Raw genomic sequence first — 20,087 nt, forward strand, 5'->3', positions numbered from 1 at the left:
ATACTATTGTTAAAAGATTTTTTATTTTAAATTTTGTAAAGATTTTTTAAAAAGATTAATTTATTTATTTTAGAGAGAGCTGGGGGAGGAGCAGAGGAAGAGAGAGAATCGTGAAGCAGACTCCTCATTGAGCAGGGGAGTTCAACTCCGGGCTCAGTGTCACAGCCCTGACTGAGATCATGACCTGAGCCAAAACCAGAAGTTGGCCACTTAACTAACTGAGCCACCCAGGTGTCCCAAAGATTTTATTTTTAAGTGGTTACTACACCCAACATGGGGCTCAAACTCACAACACTGAGATCAAGAGTGGCATGCTCCACTCTCTCATTAAGAGATTTTTTAAAAATAAAATTAAATAAAAAATAAAATTAAAATAAAAATAAAATTAAAAAAATAAAATAAAAATTAAAAAATAAAAAAATTAAATCAATAAAATTAAAAATAAAAATTAAATTAAAAATTAAAATAAAAATAAAAAATTAAAATAAAAATTAAATACATTTAAAGTATATAATGTGTTGATTTGATCATATACATATACATATATCATTCATGGTGTAATGATTACTACAGTAGAGCTAATTAACATATCTCTTCACATAGTTATCGTATTTGTGAGAAATGCACTTGAAATCTACTCTTTTAGCATATTTCCAGTGTCCAAAAATTAAATATAGTCATTATGCCATGCCTGTACATTAGATTCTAAACATTCATCCTACAAAGCTGCACAGTTGAACCTTTTAACCCAACATCTCACTATTCCCCTACCATTCCAGCATCTGGTAACCCCATTCTACTCTCTGCTTCTATAACTTTGACTTTTTTTTTTTTATTAGATTCTACATACTATATATGGTGTCACACATATACACATAAATACACATGCACACACACAGATGACCCTTGAACAATGCAGGGGTTGGGGTACTAACCCCTCACATAGTCAAAAATGCAGGTATAACTTTGGACTCCCCCCAACTTAATACTAATATCCTACTATTGACCTGGAAGCCTTACCAATAACATAAAAAATCAATTAACACATATTTTGTATGTTGTGTGTTTTATATATGTATGCTTACAAAAAGTAAGCTAGAGGAAAAAATGTTAAGAAAATCCTAAGGAAGAAAAAATACATTTACAGAATGTGCTTTATTTATTGAAAAAATCCATGTGTAAGTGAACCTACCCAACTCAAACCTGTGTTGTTTAAGGGTCAACTGTATATATCTTCTTTATCCATTTATCCATTGATGGACACTTAGGTTGTTTCCATGTCTTGTCTATTGTGAATAATGCTACAATGAACATGGTGGTGGTACAAATATCTCTTCGAGATCTTGTCTTCAATTTCTTTGGATATATACCCAGAAATTGTATTGCTGGAGCATATGATAGCTCTATTTTTAATTATTTGAGGAACCTGTGTACTGTTTTCCGTAGTGGCTGTACTAATTTATATTCCACCAAAAGTGCACATGGGTTCTCTTTTTTCCACATCATTATCAACATTTGTTACCTCTTATCTTTTTGGTAATAATCATTCTAACAGTATGAAGTAATACCTCATTTTATGGTTTCGGTTTAAATTTCCCTGATGATTAGAGACTCTGAGCATCTTTTCATGTACCGTTTGGCCATTTGTAAGTCCTAATTGGCAAAATGTCTACTCAGTTCCTTTGCCCATTTTTAATCAGATTGCTTGGGGGTTTTTTGCTATTGAGTAGTATATTCTTTATATATTTTGGATATTAACACCTATCAGTTATATGATTGCAAATACTGTCTTTCATTTGGTAGGTTGTCATTTCATTTTGTTGATGGTTTCCTTCACTATGCAAATGCCTTTTAATGTGATGTAATCCCACTTTTTTTTTAAAGATTTTATTTATTTATTTGACAGAGATCACAAGGCAGAGAGACAGGCGGAGAGAGAGGGGGAAGCATGCCCTCTTCCAAGCAGAGAGCCCAATGCGGGGCTTGATCCCAGGACCCCGAGATCATGACCTGAGCCAAAGGCAGAGGCTTAACCCACTGAGCCACCCAGGCACCCCGTAATCCCACTTTTTTATTGTGTTTGTTACCTTTATTTTGGGTGTCAAATCCAAAAAAATCATTGCCAAGACCAGTGTTAAGGAGCTTACTCCCTATGTTTTTCTTCTAGGAGTTTTATGGTTTTAGATCTTAAATTTAAGTCTTTTATTCGTTTTAAGCTGATTTTTGCACATGGCGTAAGATAAGGGCCACATTTCATTCTTTTGCATGTGGTGGTCCATTTTTCCTAACCTTTTATTAAGGAGACTCTCCTTTCCCTATTGTATATTCTTGGCTCCTTTGTCATAAAGTAATTGATTCTATATGCATTGGTTTATTTCTGGGCTCTTTATTCTTTCCATTGATCTATGGGTCTGTTTTTATGCCAGTATTATACTGTTTTGATTACTATAGCTCTGTAATATAATTGGAAATCAGGAAGTGTGATGCTCCCAGCTTGGTGGTTCTTTCTCAAGATTGCTTTGGCTGTTTGGAATATCTTATAGTTCTATACAAATTCTGGGTTTTTTTGTTTTGTTTTGTTTTTTCCTATTTCTGTGACAAATGCCATTGGAATTTTGGTTTTGCATTGTATCAGTAGATTGCTTTTAGTGGTATGGACATTTTAATGATAATTCTTCCAATTCATGAGCATGAAATATCTTCTTTTTTTTTTTTTAAGATTTTACTTATTTATTTGACAGAGAGAGGCACAGTGAGAGCGGGAACACAAGCAGGGGAGCAGCAGAGGGAGAGGGAGAAACAGGCTTCCCCCCACCGAGCAAGGAGCCTGATGCGGGGCTCGATCCTAGGACTCCGGGACCATGACTTGAGCCGAAAGCAGATGCCCAATGACTGAGCCACACAGGCGTCCCTGGAATATCTTTCCATGCATCTTTTTTAATTTCTTTCATCAAAGTCTTAGAATTATCATAGTACAGCTCTTTTACCTCTTAGTTAAATATATCCTGAAGTATTTTATTCTTCAATTGTAAATGAAGAATTTCTTAATTTCTTTTTCTGATACCTTGTTAGTAGATAGAAATGCCTAGAAAGTATATAGTAGACAAATATCTAGATAGTAGATAGAAAACGGTTCTTAGAATATTGATTTTGTATCTTATAACTTTATTAAATTCCTTTATTATAATAGTATTTTGGTGGTCTTTAAGGTTTCCTGTATATAATATGTCATCTGCAAATAGAGACAATTTTACTTCTTTCTTTTATCTTTTTTTTTTTTTTGTCTTACCTACTTTTTCTGGCTAGTACTTCTAATACTATGTTGAATAAAAGTCCTAAGAGTGGACATCATTGTCTTATTCTTTTTTTTTTTTAAGATTTTATTTATTTATTTGACAGAGATTACAAGTAGGCAGAGAGGCGGACAGAGAGAGGGGAGGAAGCAGGCTCCCTGCTGAGCAGAGAGCCCGATGTGGGGCTCGATCCCAGGACCCCGGGATCATGACCTGAGCCGAAGGCAGAGGCTTTAACCCACTGAGCCACCCAGGCGCAGTCTTATCATTGTCTTATTCTTGATCTTAGAAGAAAAGCTTTCAGGTTTTCAAGAAACCATTCATTGTTGATGAATACTATGACATAATACAAATACTACGATAAAATACTATGACAAAATTCAAATAAAACAATGGTATCCAGGATCTTCTCATCAGCTATGCAAAACTATCTTTCTTAAGGGCTATCTTTGTTGCCCTGTCTGCTTTCCAAGAGCTCAGCATCTTTCTGCTGCCCCTTGCTTGCTCAGAACTCCTAGCCAAGGCTTACTTCGGCCCCTCTTGCTCTCAGCTACTTGTCATCAGATGCAGTCTTCTGTTCCTGATAGCTTCTGCAGGCAGGTTGTCCAGATTCCTTTCCACCTGAAGGGTGAGACTGAGCCTAAAGCATAAGGCTTTTAGCAGTTTCAGCATCTGTCCCCACCTTTTCTATCCTGACCACCACTGCTAATCCTACCCAAAATGTGGTACCTGGTGTTGACCACTGGGCTTTTACAGTGTGTCCCAGGTTGAAGCCTCCATCTGGTACATTTTGATATTAGGGCCCAACTCCTAATCTCTGGAAGTTTCAGACAATACATTTACTCCTTCAGGTAATAGAACGCGCTCATTTTTCTGAGTTCTGTCTTGTCAAATATCTGGCATGCCTATTCTGTCACAGAAATAGGCTCAGCCATGCAATGGCCAAAGCTCTTCTCAGGGTCCAGCTGATGCCTAGTTTTGGATATCTGCGGATGCCTTTTTATATCCTAAGCCTTCTCAGCTTTATCCAAGCAAATCCACCGTCCCTGTGTCCCTTTACTATAGGGTTTTGTTACCATTTCCAACTTGATGTAATCAGCCCCATCACAAAGAGAGTTTCCTTGTTCTTCCCACTCCCAGTAAATGTGAGAGTCCATGGTCTATGCCTTCTGTTATTAGAGATTAAGTGGGCAAAATCTATATAATCTTAGAAATGGCATTCACACTTTCACCTCACTGATTTCCCACTCAAGAATCCATGACCAAGAACATCTCAGCTCAGTGCCCTCCTTTACAACTGCTTTGTTAACCTAGGAATGCAGTTTTAATGGCAGCCCCATTGACAAGGATTAGAGGAGGATTGGGGGATTTTCACCACTTCTTGAATCATTCTACATGAAGTTCATTTCACCTGCAGGTAAAATAGTTTCTTTTCCCCTAATTTATGTCAGGTTAAGGAGGAAGGGAACTCAAAGGACCTTTCAGAGGAAAATTAAGTAACAAACAAAGGCTGATTAGAAAGCTTTTTAATGGGTACCAGAAGCAATCTTTCTTTTTGTGCCTCAAAAATTGTCATTATCCCTGGGATTAAAATCTGGTAAATATTGACCATGAGCCAATATGAGAGTTGTGAGGCTTAGGGAAATGCCTTTGTCTTATCAAAAAAACAAGAACAAAAATCCACATGTATTTTCTTAAAGGTTGCATTTACTCTTTTTTTTTTTTTTAAGATTTTATTTATCTATCTGACAAGGAGAGAGAGATCACAAGTAGACGGAGAAGCAGGCAGAGAGAGAGAGAGAGGGAGGCAGGCTCCCTGCTGAGCAGAGAGCCCGATGAGGGGCTCGATCCCAGCACCCTGAGATCAAGACCCGAGCCAAAGGCAGAGGCCCAACCACTGAGCCATCCAGGCCCCTGCATTTACTCTTTTAATCAATACAGAAACAAAAGAAATAATCTAGAATTGAATTGAGTCGAGGGTAAGTATTCCCAAAATAGGGGTGCCTGGGTAACACAATCAGTTAAGCTTTCGGCTGAGGTTGTGATCTCAGGATCATGAGATTAAGCCTTGTCTGGGGCTCCATGCTTGCATGGAGCCTGCTTATCACTTCTCGGCCTTTTGGCTAAGATCAAGTGTAGCGTGGAACCTGCATGAGATTCTCTTTCTCCCTCTCCTCCTTCCCCCGCCAGCTTGCACACATGCACATGTGTGCATGCACTCTCTCTCTCTCTAAAAAAAAAAAAGTACCCCCAAAATATAGGAATATTTTTTTCTATTCATAATGTCATAATTGGTAAATCTTTCTTTTAAAGTGACTGTGCTAGCTCAGTTGGTCTCAAGGCTTGGAGACCCAAAGCCTTACTTTTTATCCCAAATATTTGGTAACACTTGTACTATTCTAAAACAAAGTTTACAGATAATATAACCCTCCTACAATATTATATAGTGTTCTAACTGTAACATAAATGAATAATGAAGGAGAAAGTTGTTTATAATAAAGTAATATATATTTTAATGTATAAATGCTCAGAGATGTTCACAAAGGGAGACAAATTAGGCCGTCTGATGTTAGCACCTACATCTAGTATCTACCTGATTACCACAGCTACAAATATTGTTTACAGGTATGTTGTGTATTTTAATGCCACAGATGGTATTGACATTGATGATGTGCTTTTCCAAAGGAATGAACAACTCTTGGTAAAGTTCTGAGGAAAACAGAATAAAAACTTTCCTCCATATCCCTAGTAGCTACATTTTCAGAAAATTCATAAAATTAAAGCCATACCAAAAATACTATGTGTTTATGAAAACTGAATAAAACCTGACTAATTATTATGAGCATATGTTTCCTTTCATAAATGTTTGGAAGAACATTCAAATACACAACAACACCTGGTAATTATTTACTATGCAGAGAGCTGTGTGCAAGGCAAGATGCCTAGTCTCTGGTCCCAGCAACAAAATGCCATAGTACACTCGAATACTGCATCTCTGTATTTTGGGTAATATTTCGTATAGATCCGAAGAAATAAGCCCTTGATTATAATATATAATAATATAGGGAAAAGCATAATCGCCTGAGCTCAACATATGTAGAATCTGGAAGAGATTATAATATAATTTACAAGCTAACAGATAGTAAGACACATATATAAGAAGAGAAATTTGATGTAATTTCCAAAAATAATTGTTTAAGAATGTTAATATTTTACTATTTATATCATTCTATACTATTATTATATTTTACTATTTATGGGTATAACAAATTTCTTAAAATTTTTATAGGTCTTAGAAATTTTCTTACAAATGTTGCAAGTCAAAATGAGAAGAAAAAAACTAAGAAACAATGGGAAAAGGACAAATAAGAAATTAGGGAAATATAACTTAAAAAAGGAAAAAGGACATAAATTTTAAAACAGGAAAATTTGGGGAACAAGTCTGTGCAGCATGTTGTTCCTTTCTTCCTCTAAATTAATTTCTATGACTCAACAATTTTAGTGATTAGAGAAACTCAGGGATATTTCTTATCCATCTGGTAAATTTATGGATCCATAGATTATAACAAATTAAGAAAAAAGGTCTTTAAATTCCAATCCCTCATTTTTCTGGGAATTTTTTTTTTACCTTAATTCATTCTATTCTATTCTTATCATAAATTGCTTTAGTTCTGAAGCATTAGGTATAAAACTGGATCGGTTCCTTGTAAAGTTTCAAAATTGTGAAACTTTGAGGGATATAGTAGAAATATGGGCAGGAAGGGAAAAAACCCACAAGCCTATGTATCAACTTAGTAGTCTAACTAATCTCATAGTCTAAATTAATTGTTCTATATTTCTTCAAAATATATATTTCTATATATTTCTTCAAAAGTTCTTTTTTAAGAATATTGTTTTTATTTATTTAAATACTCATTACCTTAAGGGGAGAAGGAAACTGTAAAGAGTGTAACATTCTGTTTCCAAGGTAAATCTAAATTAACTGGCCCAAGACATGTAAAGATTTTTCAAAAAGCAGAAAGGGAAAAATGTAATCACTTCCCTCAGGAACTCATTTTCATGCCTGGCAGCATATTGGTCAGGAACATTCTTTAACTTATCATTTCACCCTTATTTAGTAAGATTGAAATGATCTTAGTTACATTGTTATTAATTTAGTTACATTGTTACATTTAGTTATATTATAGATTATTTAGTTACATTTTAGTTACATTGTTTAGTTTAGTAAGATTTAAATGATTTTTAGAGTTATTGAGGATGTTGATCCCATGTCCTTAAACTTGACCTCTCAAAGAACTAATTTGGATAACCTTGTTATAGCAGAAGGTCATAAGGACCTGTTTCTCTTGATTTTTAGATAAGTGACTTCCCACCAAAATTATGATAATCTAGAAAAATTTCTTCCTGTTCTCCCCCTTTATCTCTTGTTTGTCAGGATGGAAGTTGGATGGATATCTTATCTCATCAGCAAACTGGTGTTTGTATCTTTGGGGCTGATTTATTGCCAGGGTTCATTTACCTCAGGTTAAGTGGAATGAAAAGAACTAGAGGGCTGAATCCAATCCAAAGCCCAAATAAGGTCATGTTCCAAACTGATGAAATTAAACTAAGCTGGTGAAGCTCAGAAACCATTAGACTCATGGTGCCCAGATAGGCCAAGTAGACTTTTTATATAGGAAAATAATGCAATATTGCAACTCCAGGTGGACTAAACATCACTAGTTTTTCTATATGCATCATTTAGAGGTGGTAGGGATTAAATAAGGACTGGAATGAACGCTCTAACATTTTATAGTCCTTTTGAATGGCCACATTATGGCATGGCTTTAATCAAGTAATGAAATAACCCTTCCTACCTCTCTATGCCCATTTCTACTCCCAGTATAAAAGAGTGCTGAATACTGAAGTTTGTGGCTAATGGCACAAGAGGCAATTCCATAGGTCAATTATCTTTTGCTTACAGTGGCTTCCTCCAAGAACAAAGAGCAACAAATCAAAGCAGCTAATTGCTGTTACACTCAAGAAGATTTCATTATAAAATGCAGCAGTGTCATTACAGTCACGTGAGTTTGCCACCGTGTACAAGTAATAGATCCTAAAGAAGTGGTAGGGAAGGAAGCAAACAAAGATGACTCCTATAAAAAATAGGTTTTTCAGCTGGGCCCAGAACTCCTGGTGGGATAGTAAGGAGTGGCGTAGCTTCCGCACCATTGACATGATGATAAAGATCTGGAAGACGAGGAGAGCCACCGCAGTGGCTATGACAGCAGTAACTATCATATAGTTGATGACTCGCACATATACACGATCAAGCTCTTTGTGGAATTTAAAACAGTGTTGCTCATCGTACTCCTGGTGAGTTCCATACTGAGACGCAAACACAGGTACCACGATGACAATCACCAGCAGCCACATGCCGGTACTGGCAGCCACAGCATGCAGCTTTCTGTAGAATTCCACTTTGTCCTTGTGCTTGAAGAAGATGAGGTACCGAATGACCAAGATCACCACATAGAACAGGAATGTGAGGTACATATGGATGTGTAGCATGGCACTCACAAATTTGCAGAAGGGCAACCCAAATATCCAAGTTTGCTTGATGAGATATGTCAAGCGAAAAGGCACTGTCAGCAGAAAAACGCTGTGGACCACCACCAGGTTAACAACTGCTGTGGTAGTTACAGATCGGGTGTTCATCTTCACCAGCAGGAACAGAATGGAGATGATGCCCGCCAGCCCTCCAATGAGTACGAGGAAGTAGAGCCTGGTTAAATGGGGTGTCAGTATAGGACTGCAGGATGAAACGTTGTGGTGAGCCATACTTCAGAAGTCACCTGGAAGAGACGAAACACCAATGTAACTGACAAATTTCCAGAGCTTTGTTCTTATCTCTTTCTTAGCACTAGCAATGTGATTTTGTCATTTATCTATTTACATGATGTAAACTTTATGTTTCTTAAGAATAAAGACTATGTCATATGCATATCTGTATAATCGAGACTGAAAACATAGTCAGTTATTGATTCTGAAGCATTAATAAGTTAAAGACCTCATCGAGAGGCCCCCAGAGACACGTGTGTGTGCGCATGCACGCATGTGACTGTGTGTTTGTGTTTGTGTGTTTATACATACATAGTCAAAACAGTTTGCATAGGGATGCCTGGGTGGTTCAGTGGGACTGCCCTCAGCGCAGGTCATGGTCCCAGGGTGCTCTCTCTCTCAAATAAATAAATAAAATCTTTTAAAAAAGCAGTTTGCATAAAACTAGATTGCAGAGCATATGAAGCTGATACATGGATACTAGTACTGCAATGGCCGGTGGTGGGGGGAGGACTACAACATGGAAGGAAAGCCGGATGTATGTGTTAAGTACACAAAATGTTTTTTTAAGTATGATTCTAATTCTCTAATTCCTTTCAACTCATCAGCAAATGATTTAAGAATATACATAACTCATTTAGAATACTGATTAATTTGGCCAAAGAAAATTAGCTAAGTCAAAGCAACTACAATCAATAGGAGTGTATATTTGAATTTCTTGTCATAGTTTTGTTTTCATCTAGCGTGAGACCTTGGCTAAGTTTTCATGGGTCCCACTGAAAATGCAGCACATCTCCCAATTCTCCTATTCCCACACCCTCAAATTCATAAAAAAACCGCTATCGTTTTTCCTCTGGAAATATCCTTTCCCTAAATAGTCTTGGTCCCTTCTAACTAATTATCCACATTCTAATTTATTATTTATTAAGTGAAAGATTTAGTAATCTTTTAATTACACTGAACAAATCCTTTCATTTTCTTATTTAAATCCCTTCAGTGACTTCCCATTTCTTTTACGATTAAAAAATCCTTCCATGCCTAGAATGTTCTGGGTCATAGCAAAATCTGATCCCTTGAGACCAGATTCAAGAAATATTGTAGAGGTGGGGCACCTGGGTGGCTCAGTCAGTTGAGCATCTCACTTTGTTTGACTGGGTCATGGTCTTAGGGTCCTGGAATCAAACAATGCATCTAGCCCCACATTGAGCCCAGAATCAGGTTCCGTGCTCAGTGTGGGGAGTCTGCTTGTTCCTTTGCCTACCCCAACTCATCCTCCCTCTCTCTAATAAATAAAATCTTAAAAAAAGAGAAAGAGAATCTAGAGGTGAAATTGACAGAATTCAATGGATTGTATATGGGGAAACGAAGGGAAAGAAGGTATCTCAGTCACTCCTAGATTTCTAACTTCAACAACTGTGTGATCAGAAATCTGCTTACTGACAACAGGGAGGCTGAGGATCTAATTTGAGGAAGAACAGTAGTTGAATTATATTCTTAGTACCTTTGTAACACATTTGCCATTAGTTTTACTCACTTCATGAATGTCTCTTCATATAATCAAAATTACCCAGCAAGAAAAATGAATCACTGATGAATCACAAAAGCATTATACTTGCATACATGTAAATCACGTATTCTCAAAAGTGTGTTCTTGAGGTGTGGAAAAAAAACCACCTCACTTTCTAAGTATAAAACATATACATAAGCACATAAATAGAGTATATCTGTGGTATTAAAATTTCATAAGGAGGGGGAAAACAGGGAACAAACGGCTTAAAAAGGCTCTTTTTGAGGGAGATAATTTTAAAAGTTAAGAAACTGTGCTAAATAAAAGATGCTAGCCACAAAAAGCTACATATTGTATAATTTCTTTTTCTAGAAAATCAAAATTACTGAGACAGAAGATCAGTCTAGCCCAGGGCCTACATTGCAGGGGAAGGAATTGACTTCAAAGGGATATGGGAGAATTTATGGAGGGATGGACTGTTTTATATCATGTTGGTTACAAGTCTAGTTATTTGTCAAAGTTTATCAAATTGCACACTTAAAATTGTTGAATTTTCTTGCATATAACTTCTCGATAAAACTAATTAAAAAATAATAATAATAACCTGACCCCAGGGAAGCCCTGCTTTTGTGGGCATGGAATAGAATTTCCATATAACCCACTTAAAAGATTGCTTCATGTTATATCTATTGTATGTGATGTCTAATCTCTGTATTTTCCCCTTTGAAAAGTAGTTCCTCTAAGTAAACATGTAGTTATATTGTGTCTATATCTGTATTAGGGGTGAATGTGCCATCAAAGTTCTGTCCATCATTTTCTCTAGCTATTGAACTAGAATCTGGACTGACTTCTGAAAGAGAAAGGTATAGTCAGTTGCATATCATCTGTCTCAAATCCTCTTTCTTTCTTATAAACTGCCGTGATCTCTCTGTAACAACCAAGCCTAGTTCCAGACATTCTAAGATACTTTGTAAGATATTACAGAATATAGATACCTTCTGCTTCAACCAGCTAAAGCAGACAACCTGCAATTAACAACCTGTTCAGAAGTAACATGGTGGGTTTTTTTGTTGTTGTTGTTGTTTTGGGGTTTTTTTTAGGGGGGGGTGCACATGTACATGTAGAGTTGGGGCAGAGGGAGAGAGAGAATCTTAAGCTGGTTCCACACTCAGCATGGAGCCAATGTGAAGCTCAAGATCATGACCTTGAGATCATGACCTGAGCTGAAATCAAGAGTCAGATGCTTAACCAACTGAGCCAAGCAGGTGCCCCAATTATTTTTTAATAATGGAAAGGGTGAAATAATGGTGAAAAACCACCTTGACTTTATTAAACATATTCTTGATAGAGCGTCATCTGGATCTAATCCAGTAACTGATGTCAAGATCCCAGAAATAAACTATAGACCCAGAGCAAACTCTCCTAAGGGAATGGGAACTGTCTTCCTGTTTCTCCATGAACCACCTTGCCTTGGCAGGGTTCTCTTCTTTGTCTGTGACTAACCCCTGAAGCTCAGCAAACTGGATGCAAATTCAGTTTCCCTCTGCCCTCTTTGATTGCCCTGCTTAAAATCCTTCTTTAGTTGTTTTGGCACCCACCATGTCTTACAAGCCCTTTGCAATTTGACCCCAACTTATGTTTCAAGGTATCCCTTGAAGGTAGCCCACCACTACCTCCATTTCCTCACCCTCATCCTTTGTCCTGGATTTATAGACCTTCATGCCTTTCCTACAATATTATTTTTCAAACCTCTGGGTTTCTTCTCTCTGTAGACACCAAATGTACAGGTAGACTCTGAGGCTGAAGTCCAAATTCTATAATAAATGATTTTATGTCTCTTAAAAAACTTCCCCTGGTCTCCCATTGTCTCTTGGAGATGTGTGAACTTCTTAGTGTGCCATGCTAGATCCTTCCTACTGGCTTTTGTAATTCTCTATCTAGCCTCTCTGCCACCAGAGCACCAAGACTCCCCATCCTGCCTGAATGATTTCTTCATTATTCTGTTCTGACCTCAGCCTATGTACTGCAGAGCTTCTCAGCTTAGCCTGTGGTTTGGCTGGGGGCTATTTCTATGTGTCTTGGCAGTTCCTTTCCCAATGCTTTGCCCATAAACTTGCTTGGGCCTCCATGGTCATTGCCCCTGGCCCTAGGACTACCTTAATATCAGATGTGAGACATGGAAGTGGCTTCTTTAGTTTTATAAGGAATCCATGGTAGAGCCAACATCAGAGACCAGTCTACAAAGTGAGAGTCCTAAGAAATTTGTAGAGTCCTACCAAATGGCAGTAAGCAGTCCATGTCCTCATGAGAGCATAATACCTTAGGTCCCTTATTTCTAAACAGAAAAGCAGCTACAATCAACTTGGGATTTTTCATTTTGTTATTAAGTAAGTCATGTCAGTGCGTCTTTTGTATAGCACACAGTGAAGATTCTGAGACAAAACAAATCCCTGCATTTAAATCTCTTTTTGTCTGATAAGGGAGGAAGAGGTAAATAAATTATTTACAACATCTATAGGTATATAAAAAATGCCAAAATAACTCAGAAAGGGGAATAATTAACAGACAGTAGAGAACGAACATGTCAGAATGTAGTGGCAATAGAGTAATTCTTGGGCACATAACTGGTGCTGGAACTTAAAGGATGCTTTGAAGTTCCAGATGCAGAGAAGGAGAGAGAGAGTACTCCAGGTATAGACAAGAGTCTGAGAAAAAGCATGGATGCATGTTCAGAGAATTACCTATAGTTTTATATACCTGGAACATTAGGTAAAGGAGTAGAACACAGGTGAATGTCTGTAGATGTAGATGAAATGTACCAGATACATAGCATGTTGCCACTCTGAGGATTTCTTATTTTATCCTGAAAATTATAAGAGATGCAAATTTTAAAATATAAAATGCCATTTAGTATTTCAATTCCAAAAGCTGTGTTTTGGTTTTACTGGGGAAAAGATTAGTGGAGGGCAAGATAAAAAGAGTGATGCCATTAGCAGGCTATTGTGCTGATTAAGTTTAAATATCATAAAGATTGGTGCAAGTTGGTACCACTTCAGGGAATTTGACCCCAAAGTAAACAAAATCAAAGACTCTGGGCTTGGAGAAACCAAAAAATGCGAATTTAAACTGTTGGTGAAAATTAAGAATGGTCACTTGGTGAGTAGAAGTTGGTATGGCTTATAAATTATAAGGGAAAATGAAATTCAGTAAAGCCAATAAATCTAAGCAAAAGAAGGAAGGAAAAAATAAAGCAAACTAAGAACATGGTAAATAGATAAGTTTAAAAAGGAAACAAGTCCAGGGGCGCCTGGGTGGCTCAGTTGGTTGGACGACTGCCTTTGGCTCAGGTCATGATCCCGGAGCTCCCGGATCGAGTCCCGCATCGGGCTCCCGGCTCCAGGGGAGTCTGCTTCTCCCTCTGACCTTCTCACTCATGCTCTCTCTCACTGTCTCTCTCTCAAATAAATAAATAAAATCTTAAAAAAAAAAAAAAAGGAAACAAGTCCAGACACATCTGAAATCATAATCAATATACATTATAGTGTTCCTTTCTTGGATTACTTAAAAAAGGAACTGCATGCATCTCTGTGAATATACTAACACTGACTGAATTGTACAATTTAAAATAGTGAATTTTGTGGTTTAGGGATCATATCTCAATAAAGTCATTAATTAGAAAAAGAAACTATCTGAACTGAGCCTCATTATTGACTGAGAATCATTATTGACAAGACAAAGAATGAAGAAAGAGTCAGTGATGCTAAGCAATGGACTGCTTTCCGGTTGGGAGCAGAGGAAAGAAGTGTCACTCACAGGTCCCTGGTTAGACAGCTCAGTGGCCGTAGTGCCAGTGGATGACCCGGCCATGCCCATGATAAAAGGCCTGGTCCCTTTGACCTTACGCTTCATTCTTCTTTGCTTCCCACTCCATTCCTTGATTCACTCCTCCTGCTGCACTCTGAACAGATGGGACTGTGGGCAGATTCATTCAGTATGAGAGGACAAGCACTACCCCAGTCATTTTCTTCATAGTGCTTATCACTCTTGTCTCAGTTTTTCCTTATGTTTCATACCCATCCTTTCCCCCTGAAATGAAGCCAGAAATTAGCTAAATAGCTCATCCTTCTCCCTTCTTTAGTCCCAGGTACCTCTAAATTTATGCTTTCTTATCAACAGTGAACATGTCTATTCAACAGTTTGCTGGTAAGGATAGCTGCCCTGCCTCCCTTCTTGGCACTATGATGGAAATTTCACATACATTACTTATAATCCTCCCAAGAAGTCTAGGGCATGGGTAATTTTTATCCCAAATATCAGATGAAGAAATTGAGCCTCAGGGGATGACTCAGTTGGCTAAGCAACCAATTCTTGATTCTGGCTCAAGTCATGATCTCGGGGTCCTGGGATCAAGCCCTACCCAGGGCTCTGCACTCAGGAGGAAGTCGGGTTGAGCATTCTCTCCCTCTCCCTCTGCCCTTCCCCCTGTGCATGCGCTTTCTCTCACTCTCAAATGAATCTAGGAAGAAAGAAAGAGAGAGAGAAGAGAAAGAAAGAAGAGGAAGGAAGGAAGGAAGAAAGAAAGGAAGGAAGAAAATAAAAGAAGGAAGGATAGAAGGAAAAGGAAAGGAAAGAAAGAAGGAAAGGAATAAAGAAAGGAAGGAAGGAAGAAAATAAAAGAAAAGAAATTGAGACTCAGGAGAGTTAAGTAACTTTCCCAAGGTCACTCAGCTAACATGTGGCAGCATGGAAGCCCAGATATGGAGTGTCACTTCACTGGGTTGCAGTAGTACAGAAGTCCTCCTGGACAAAAAAGTGGACATTCCATCTCTGCTTTGTTTCTCCAGTGCACTTGTGTATATCTTGTGACCGGAATATTTAAAGACAATTAATTGAATACTAGCAGAAAACTTAGAGAAGTAATTAAAATAGGTCCACTCCATATTCTCTAAAGTCAATAAATGTTTGAGAATCATTTCACCAGATTGCAATATAATAGAAAAAAAAAACTGCATTAAAATTTAACTACCAAAATTTAATATGTCCTAAAGTTAGATTCTTGAGCCCCTTTCTTAATTCCTTTTTGCTTTTTGAACTATTAAGTCCTCAACCTCCCCCCACCTTTTTGAGACTGAAAATCATACTGAGAGATTGTTATGGTAGGCCTTGGCCAGCTGCTCAACCCCAGAGAGATCTGTTCCAGGAAAGACCATCTGTAGCTATTGATAGGCACAAGGGGCTGGTATCTGCAAGTGTCTGCTGCCCTTTACCCAGGAATCTCTGGATAAAGAGCTGAACAGCTGGGGCACAGCCCTCTACTAGGAGTGTGAGAAGTAGTAGAAGTCCCTACAAATAGTAAAGCTTATTCTTCATGTCCCTGTAATGTCTCCCACAAAACCTATCAGGAAAACCTAAAATAGAAGAGTTTTGTGAATCTGAACTCTGCTTAAGGTACTGTATCTCCAAATTCCATGCTTTTGGTGGGCATTTGAAACTTAAAATCCTTGAAGTATTTTCATATTCTCTATCACCTTATTATCTCAGAAGAATCCACACTTATGTGGATGAGGATCTAGAGTCAATTCCTCTCTCATTCCTGTTTAGGGCAAAAGTCATGTTTCCTTTGCCTAAGAGAGGCTTTGTCAAGAAGTTCCATGAATGCATGTCGTCATTCCATTTATTTCACATCAAGGCTCATCAGCAGAAATGAATTTCTAAACCTCATTTTCTCCAAAGCTTTTATTTTATCCTGAATCACCATTCCCTTTCTTCATAACATTTAATACAATGTCTAACTGTAAATGTGCCTGTTATTTTGTAAATTGATTGATCTTTCCCCTCACTAGACTAGAATCTCCCATGAGGGCAGTGATCATGACTGTTAGTCTCTTACTAGAATGATGCTAGGTTCGTAGTAAACATGGAATATTTTGTTGAGTATTTGTTGAATTTAAGGCTTCTCATTTCCCTTACTAGGTATAACCTTTTAATGATGGCAACTTTCAACTTTCAATCTCATCTCAAAGAGAAGAAGCAATACATTGCAAAGCTATGAGGGCAAAGACCTATTTCCTGGTGTATTACCTTTAAACAATTTTATTTGAGATGTATATGTTTTCCCAAGAGGTGTATAAAGATTATATAATAATGAATGAGCAGCACAAATTAAACATCATCCTGCCCTCAAGCAGCTTATCATCTATACAGGAGGCAGATATATGTAGTAGAGTACATGAAGGTAGAAGGAGAGAGTGTCTTGAGAGCAGAGTAGTGAGAGAACAAGCCAAACTGGGAGAAGGAGAAACCCAGAAAGGCTTCACAGGAGAGGCTGCTTTTGAAATGGAATTAATTAAAGGATAGAAAGGATTTGGTAGACAGAGTCAGGGAGAGAAGGAGAAAATAGGGAATGTCCAGAGATGGACTCATATGAGCCATGAAAGACAGACAACAAACTTGGAAAGGTTTGTTTAATGAACAACACCATTGTCTTCATTACAGCCTGAACACATCGATCAGCAAATGTACAAACTCTGTGTAGGCTTTAATTATCTAGGCCTGGTTGTTCAGAGATGTCCTCAATCTACTTAATTAGGGGAGAAGGAAGGTGACAGATATATTTGTATTTCTCTTTTTATTGGTTCTGTTTTAGACCATATGCTCTAGACTAGAGGAAAGAAACTTAGCTTTTCCCTTTCATAGATTTGAAAGCAGCTTCTCATTCTCACGAGGCCTCAATCTACATTTTCTGGTCACATTCCCTGCTCAGGGTTATTCTGTATTTAAGAAATGACATAGATGGGCGCCTGGGTGGCTCAGTGGGTTAAGCCTCTGCCTTCGGCTCAGGTCATGATCTCAGGGTCCTGGGATCGAGGCCCACATCGGGCTCTCTGCTCAGCGGGGAGCCTGCTTTCTCCTCTCTCTCTCTATGCCTGCCTCTCTGCATACTTGTGATCTCTCTCTCTCTCTGTGTTTCAAATAAATAAATAAAATCTTTAAAAAAAAAAAAAGAAATGACATAGATGTTAACCATAGTCAGACACATAATTAGGAAGGTCCCTCTAGAATCAGACACCCCACGGTTTGGACATATCCTTATTCCCTTTGAATGACATCCATCATGGAAAATGTAGGCTCACTGGCTAGGGAGCCTTCCGCTAATCTTCCTGGGCACCTTATATAGAGCTAGACTCTAGTAAATGTCTATAACACCCTGGGCCCTATGGGAAGCACTTTATCAATCTCCAGTCTATAAGGGAAGGCCTTCACTTTAATGTTTGGATACATGGCTTGAGTTCAACAACTTTACATCCTCTTTTATAACATATGAGATACAAGCAAATAAGTAAAGTTGAGATTTCATTCAGAAATAGAAATTCTTGGGGTATCTGAGTGATTCAGTCAGTCAAGCATCCAGCTCTTTATTTTGGCTCAGGTCATGATATTAGGGTTGTGAGATCAGGCCTTGCTTTGGGCTCTGCACTAGACATGGAGTCTGTTTAAGATCCTCTCTCTCCTTCTCCCTCTGACCCTCTCCACCCACTGCTCATTCTCACTTGCTTGCTCTCTCCTTAAAAAAAAAAAAAAAAAAAAAAAAAAAAAGGAAAGAAAAGAGAAGAAAAGAAAAAAATTCTCAAGAAGGGAACTATTTAAACAAAGAAATATAATTTGTAGTACGCTGACTTCCTGAACAGTAGAACTAATTCACTAAAGAATACAGAATTTACTACTTTTCAGCCAATAAGAAATTATACTTTCATCCACATGCTTATTTTTTGACCATCTTTATAAGAAACTAATCCCAAATAAAACAGTGAAATAGGGTAATATTTTTTCTTCAGGGTGCTACATTTCTACCAAAGCCCTGGCTATTATTTATTCTAGTCTTTGTGTCCATCCTATTCTCTAAAAAAAGCTTATTTTTTCCTGTGTCCTGATTTATCCCAGCAACATATCACACATGGCCAACTAGTCCTTTATGTTCTAAGTCATCTTCCAAGTCTTTCAAGAATTTTCTGTTATTCCTCCAGAAAAGTAATTATCTTTCCAACCTCAATAGTTTTACTGCTTTTGTTTCTTATCATTTCAAGTTTTATTCTAGTTATTAATTTAGTTCCTCCCTCTCCATAATAAATATATAGACACCTCAGGAGGGAATTACGTTTAATTTTTTTATAGTTTTCCCCATGGTCCTTAGGAAGACAGTTTGTTGTCTACATGATTCATTGAAAGAATGAATAATGTGGATGGTTGCATTTACCTCCCTCCTGAAACTCTAGTTCTGTGTTCCTCAAAACCCACCATTTCCATTTCAGAATCTATGTCATTCTGAAGAAGTTGACTGCATATCCAACTCCAAAGATGGGACTCTATAATCCTAGGCTAAGGTAAACTAAGCGGAACATTTCATTTCCGAACTCACACCTAATCACAATTATTGGTTCAAGATGGATATATGACCCAAATTGGTCCAGTTGGAAAGAATTTCAGGACTCTTTTTCTTTTTTTTATTTACTTTTTTATTTGTTTAAAGATTTAAAAATTTTTTTCACATAATGTAGTTTTTTTTTAAGATTTATTTATTTGAGAGAGAGAGAGAGAACATGTGGAGGGGCAAAGGGAGAGGAAGAGAAGCAGTCTCCTACCTGAGCACAGAGCCGACATGACCCTGAGATCATGACCTGAGCCGAAATTAAGAGTTGGTTGCTTAACCACCTGAGCCACCTAGGTGCCCCAAGAACTTCTGGACTCTTTCTGGGAATGATGGGCAAAAGCAAATTCTCTTGTTTTAGAGGGTGAATTATGTATATTTGAAACTTAGAAGTTCTGCAGTCAACGTATATGTTGATACCGCTTGGCAACAGACACGGTTAAGTATCTAATGTAGGAAATATGTTCTAATAGAAAAGAACCAGAGGAAATATCCAAATTTTGAGCCCATCAGTGTCTGGTAACAACAACATAAAAGTTAGAGTCCTCTTCAGTTTACATTAATAAAAATGCCATTATTTCCTCTTCTGTAATATGGGACCAATAAAGAGACAAATTATGTAAAGCACCCAGCATGGGGCTAGACACTGTGCAGCTACCCCATAAATCTCAATCTCTCATTCTTTTCCTCCACATCTAGAAGTCTTTAAAAAAAAAAAAACAAATTAAAAAAAACTGAAATACATCAATAATGAAAAATTCTTGTAATAACATGTTTTGTAGAACTTGGGGTAAGATAAATAATGCTCAGGAAAGAAACGTCATCTTTCAGCATTCATGAGGGTAAAACTAACCCAAATCAGGACTCACTGAGTTTTGCAAAACTCCTAATGCTTGAGACAGAAATAAATGGCAAGCCACTGCAAATAAGGTAACAGCTTACATCCTGTTTCTACACATCAGAGGAACCAACCATGGCGCAACATTGCCTGCTACAAAAATGGCAGATCAAAGTGTGCCTGTGTGGCTCAGTGGGTTAAGCC

The 20,087-nt window shown here is 37.6% G+C and overlaps 1 protein-coding gene and 1 long non-coding RNA gene across 5 annotated transcripts in view; one reads left to right on the top strand and one right to left on the bottom strand.

The window, feature by feature from the left end:
- The window catches only part of LOC116875745, a 104,489-nt gene that overhangs the window by 11,442 nt on the left and 72,960 nt on the right, over positions 1 to 20,087 (top strand). The gene's annotated exons all lie outside the window — the stretch shown is intronic.
- Positions 7,954 to 20,087, bottom strand: part of GPR141 (G protein-coupled receptor 141) — a 52,071-nt gene continuing 39,937 nt past the window's right edge. For 3 of the 4 annotated variants that reach the window (XM_032871351.1, XM_032871342.1, XM_032871360.1), the window contains one exon: positions 7,954 to 9,127. In XM_032871351.1, coding sequence (XP_032727242.1) covers positions 8,208 to 9,113 — 906 coding nt within the window. In that variant the 5' untranslated portion in view covers positions 9,114 to 9,127 and the 3' untranslated portion in view covers positions 7,954 to 8,207. Of the gene's footprint in view, positions 9,128 to 19,259; positions 19,279 to 20,087 lie in introns of those variants that run through there. The other variant, XM_032871369.1, reaches the window with a different exon arrangement.

The sequence above is a fragment of the Lontra canadensis genome, unplaced genomic scaffold (assembly GCF_010015895.1).
Source record: "Lontra canadensis isolate GAN:19392208 unplaced genomic scaffold, GSC_riverotter_1.0 scaffold2, whole genome shotgun sequence".
NCBI lineage: Eukaryota > Metazoa > Chordata > Mammalia > Carnivora > Mustelidae > Lontra > Lontra canadensis.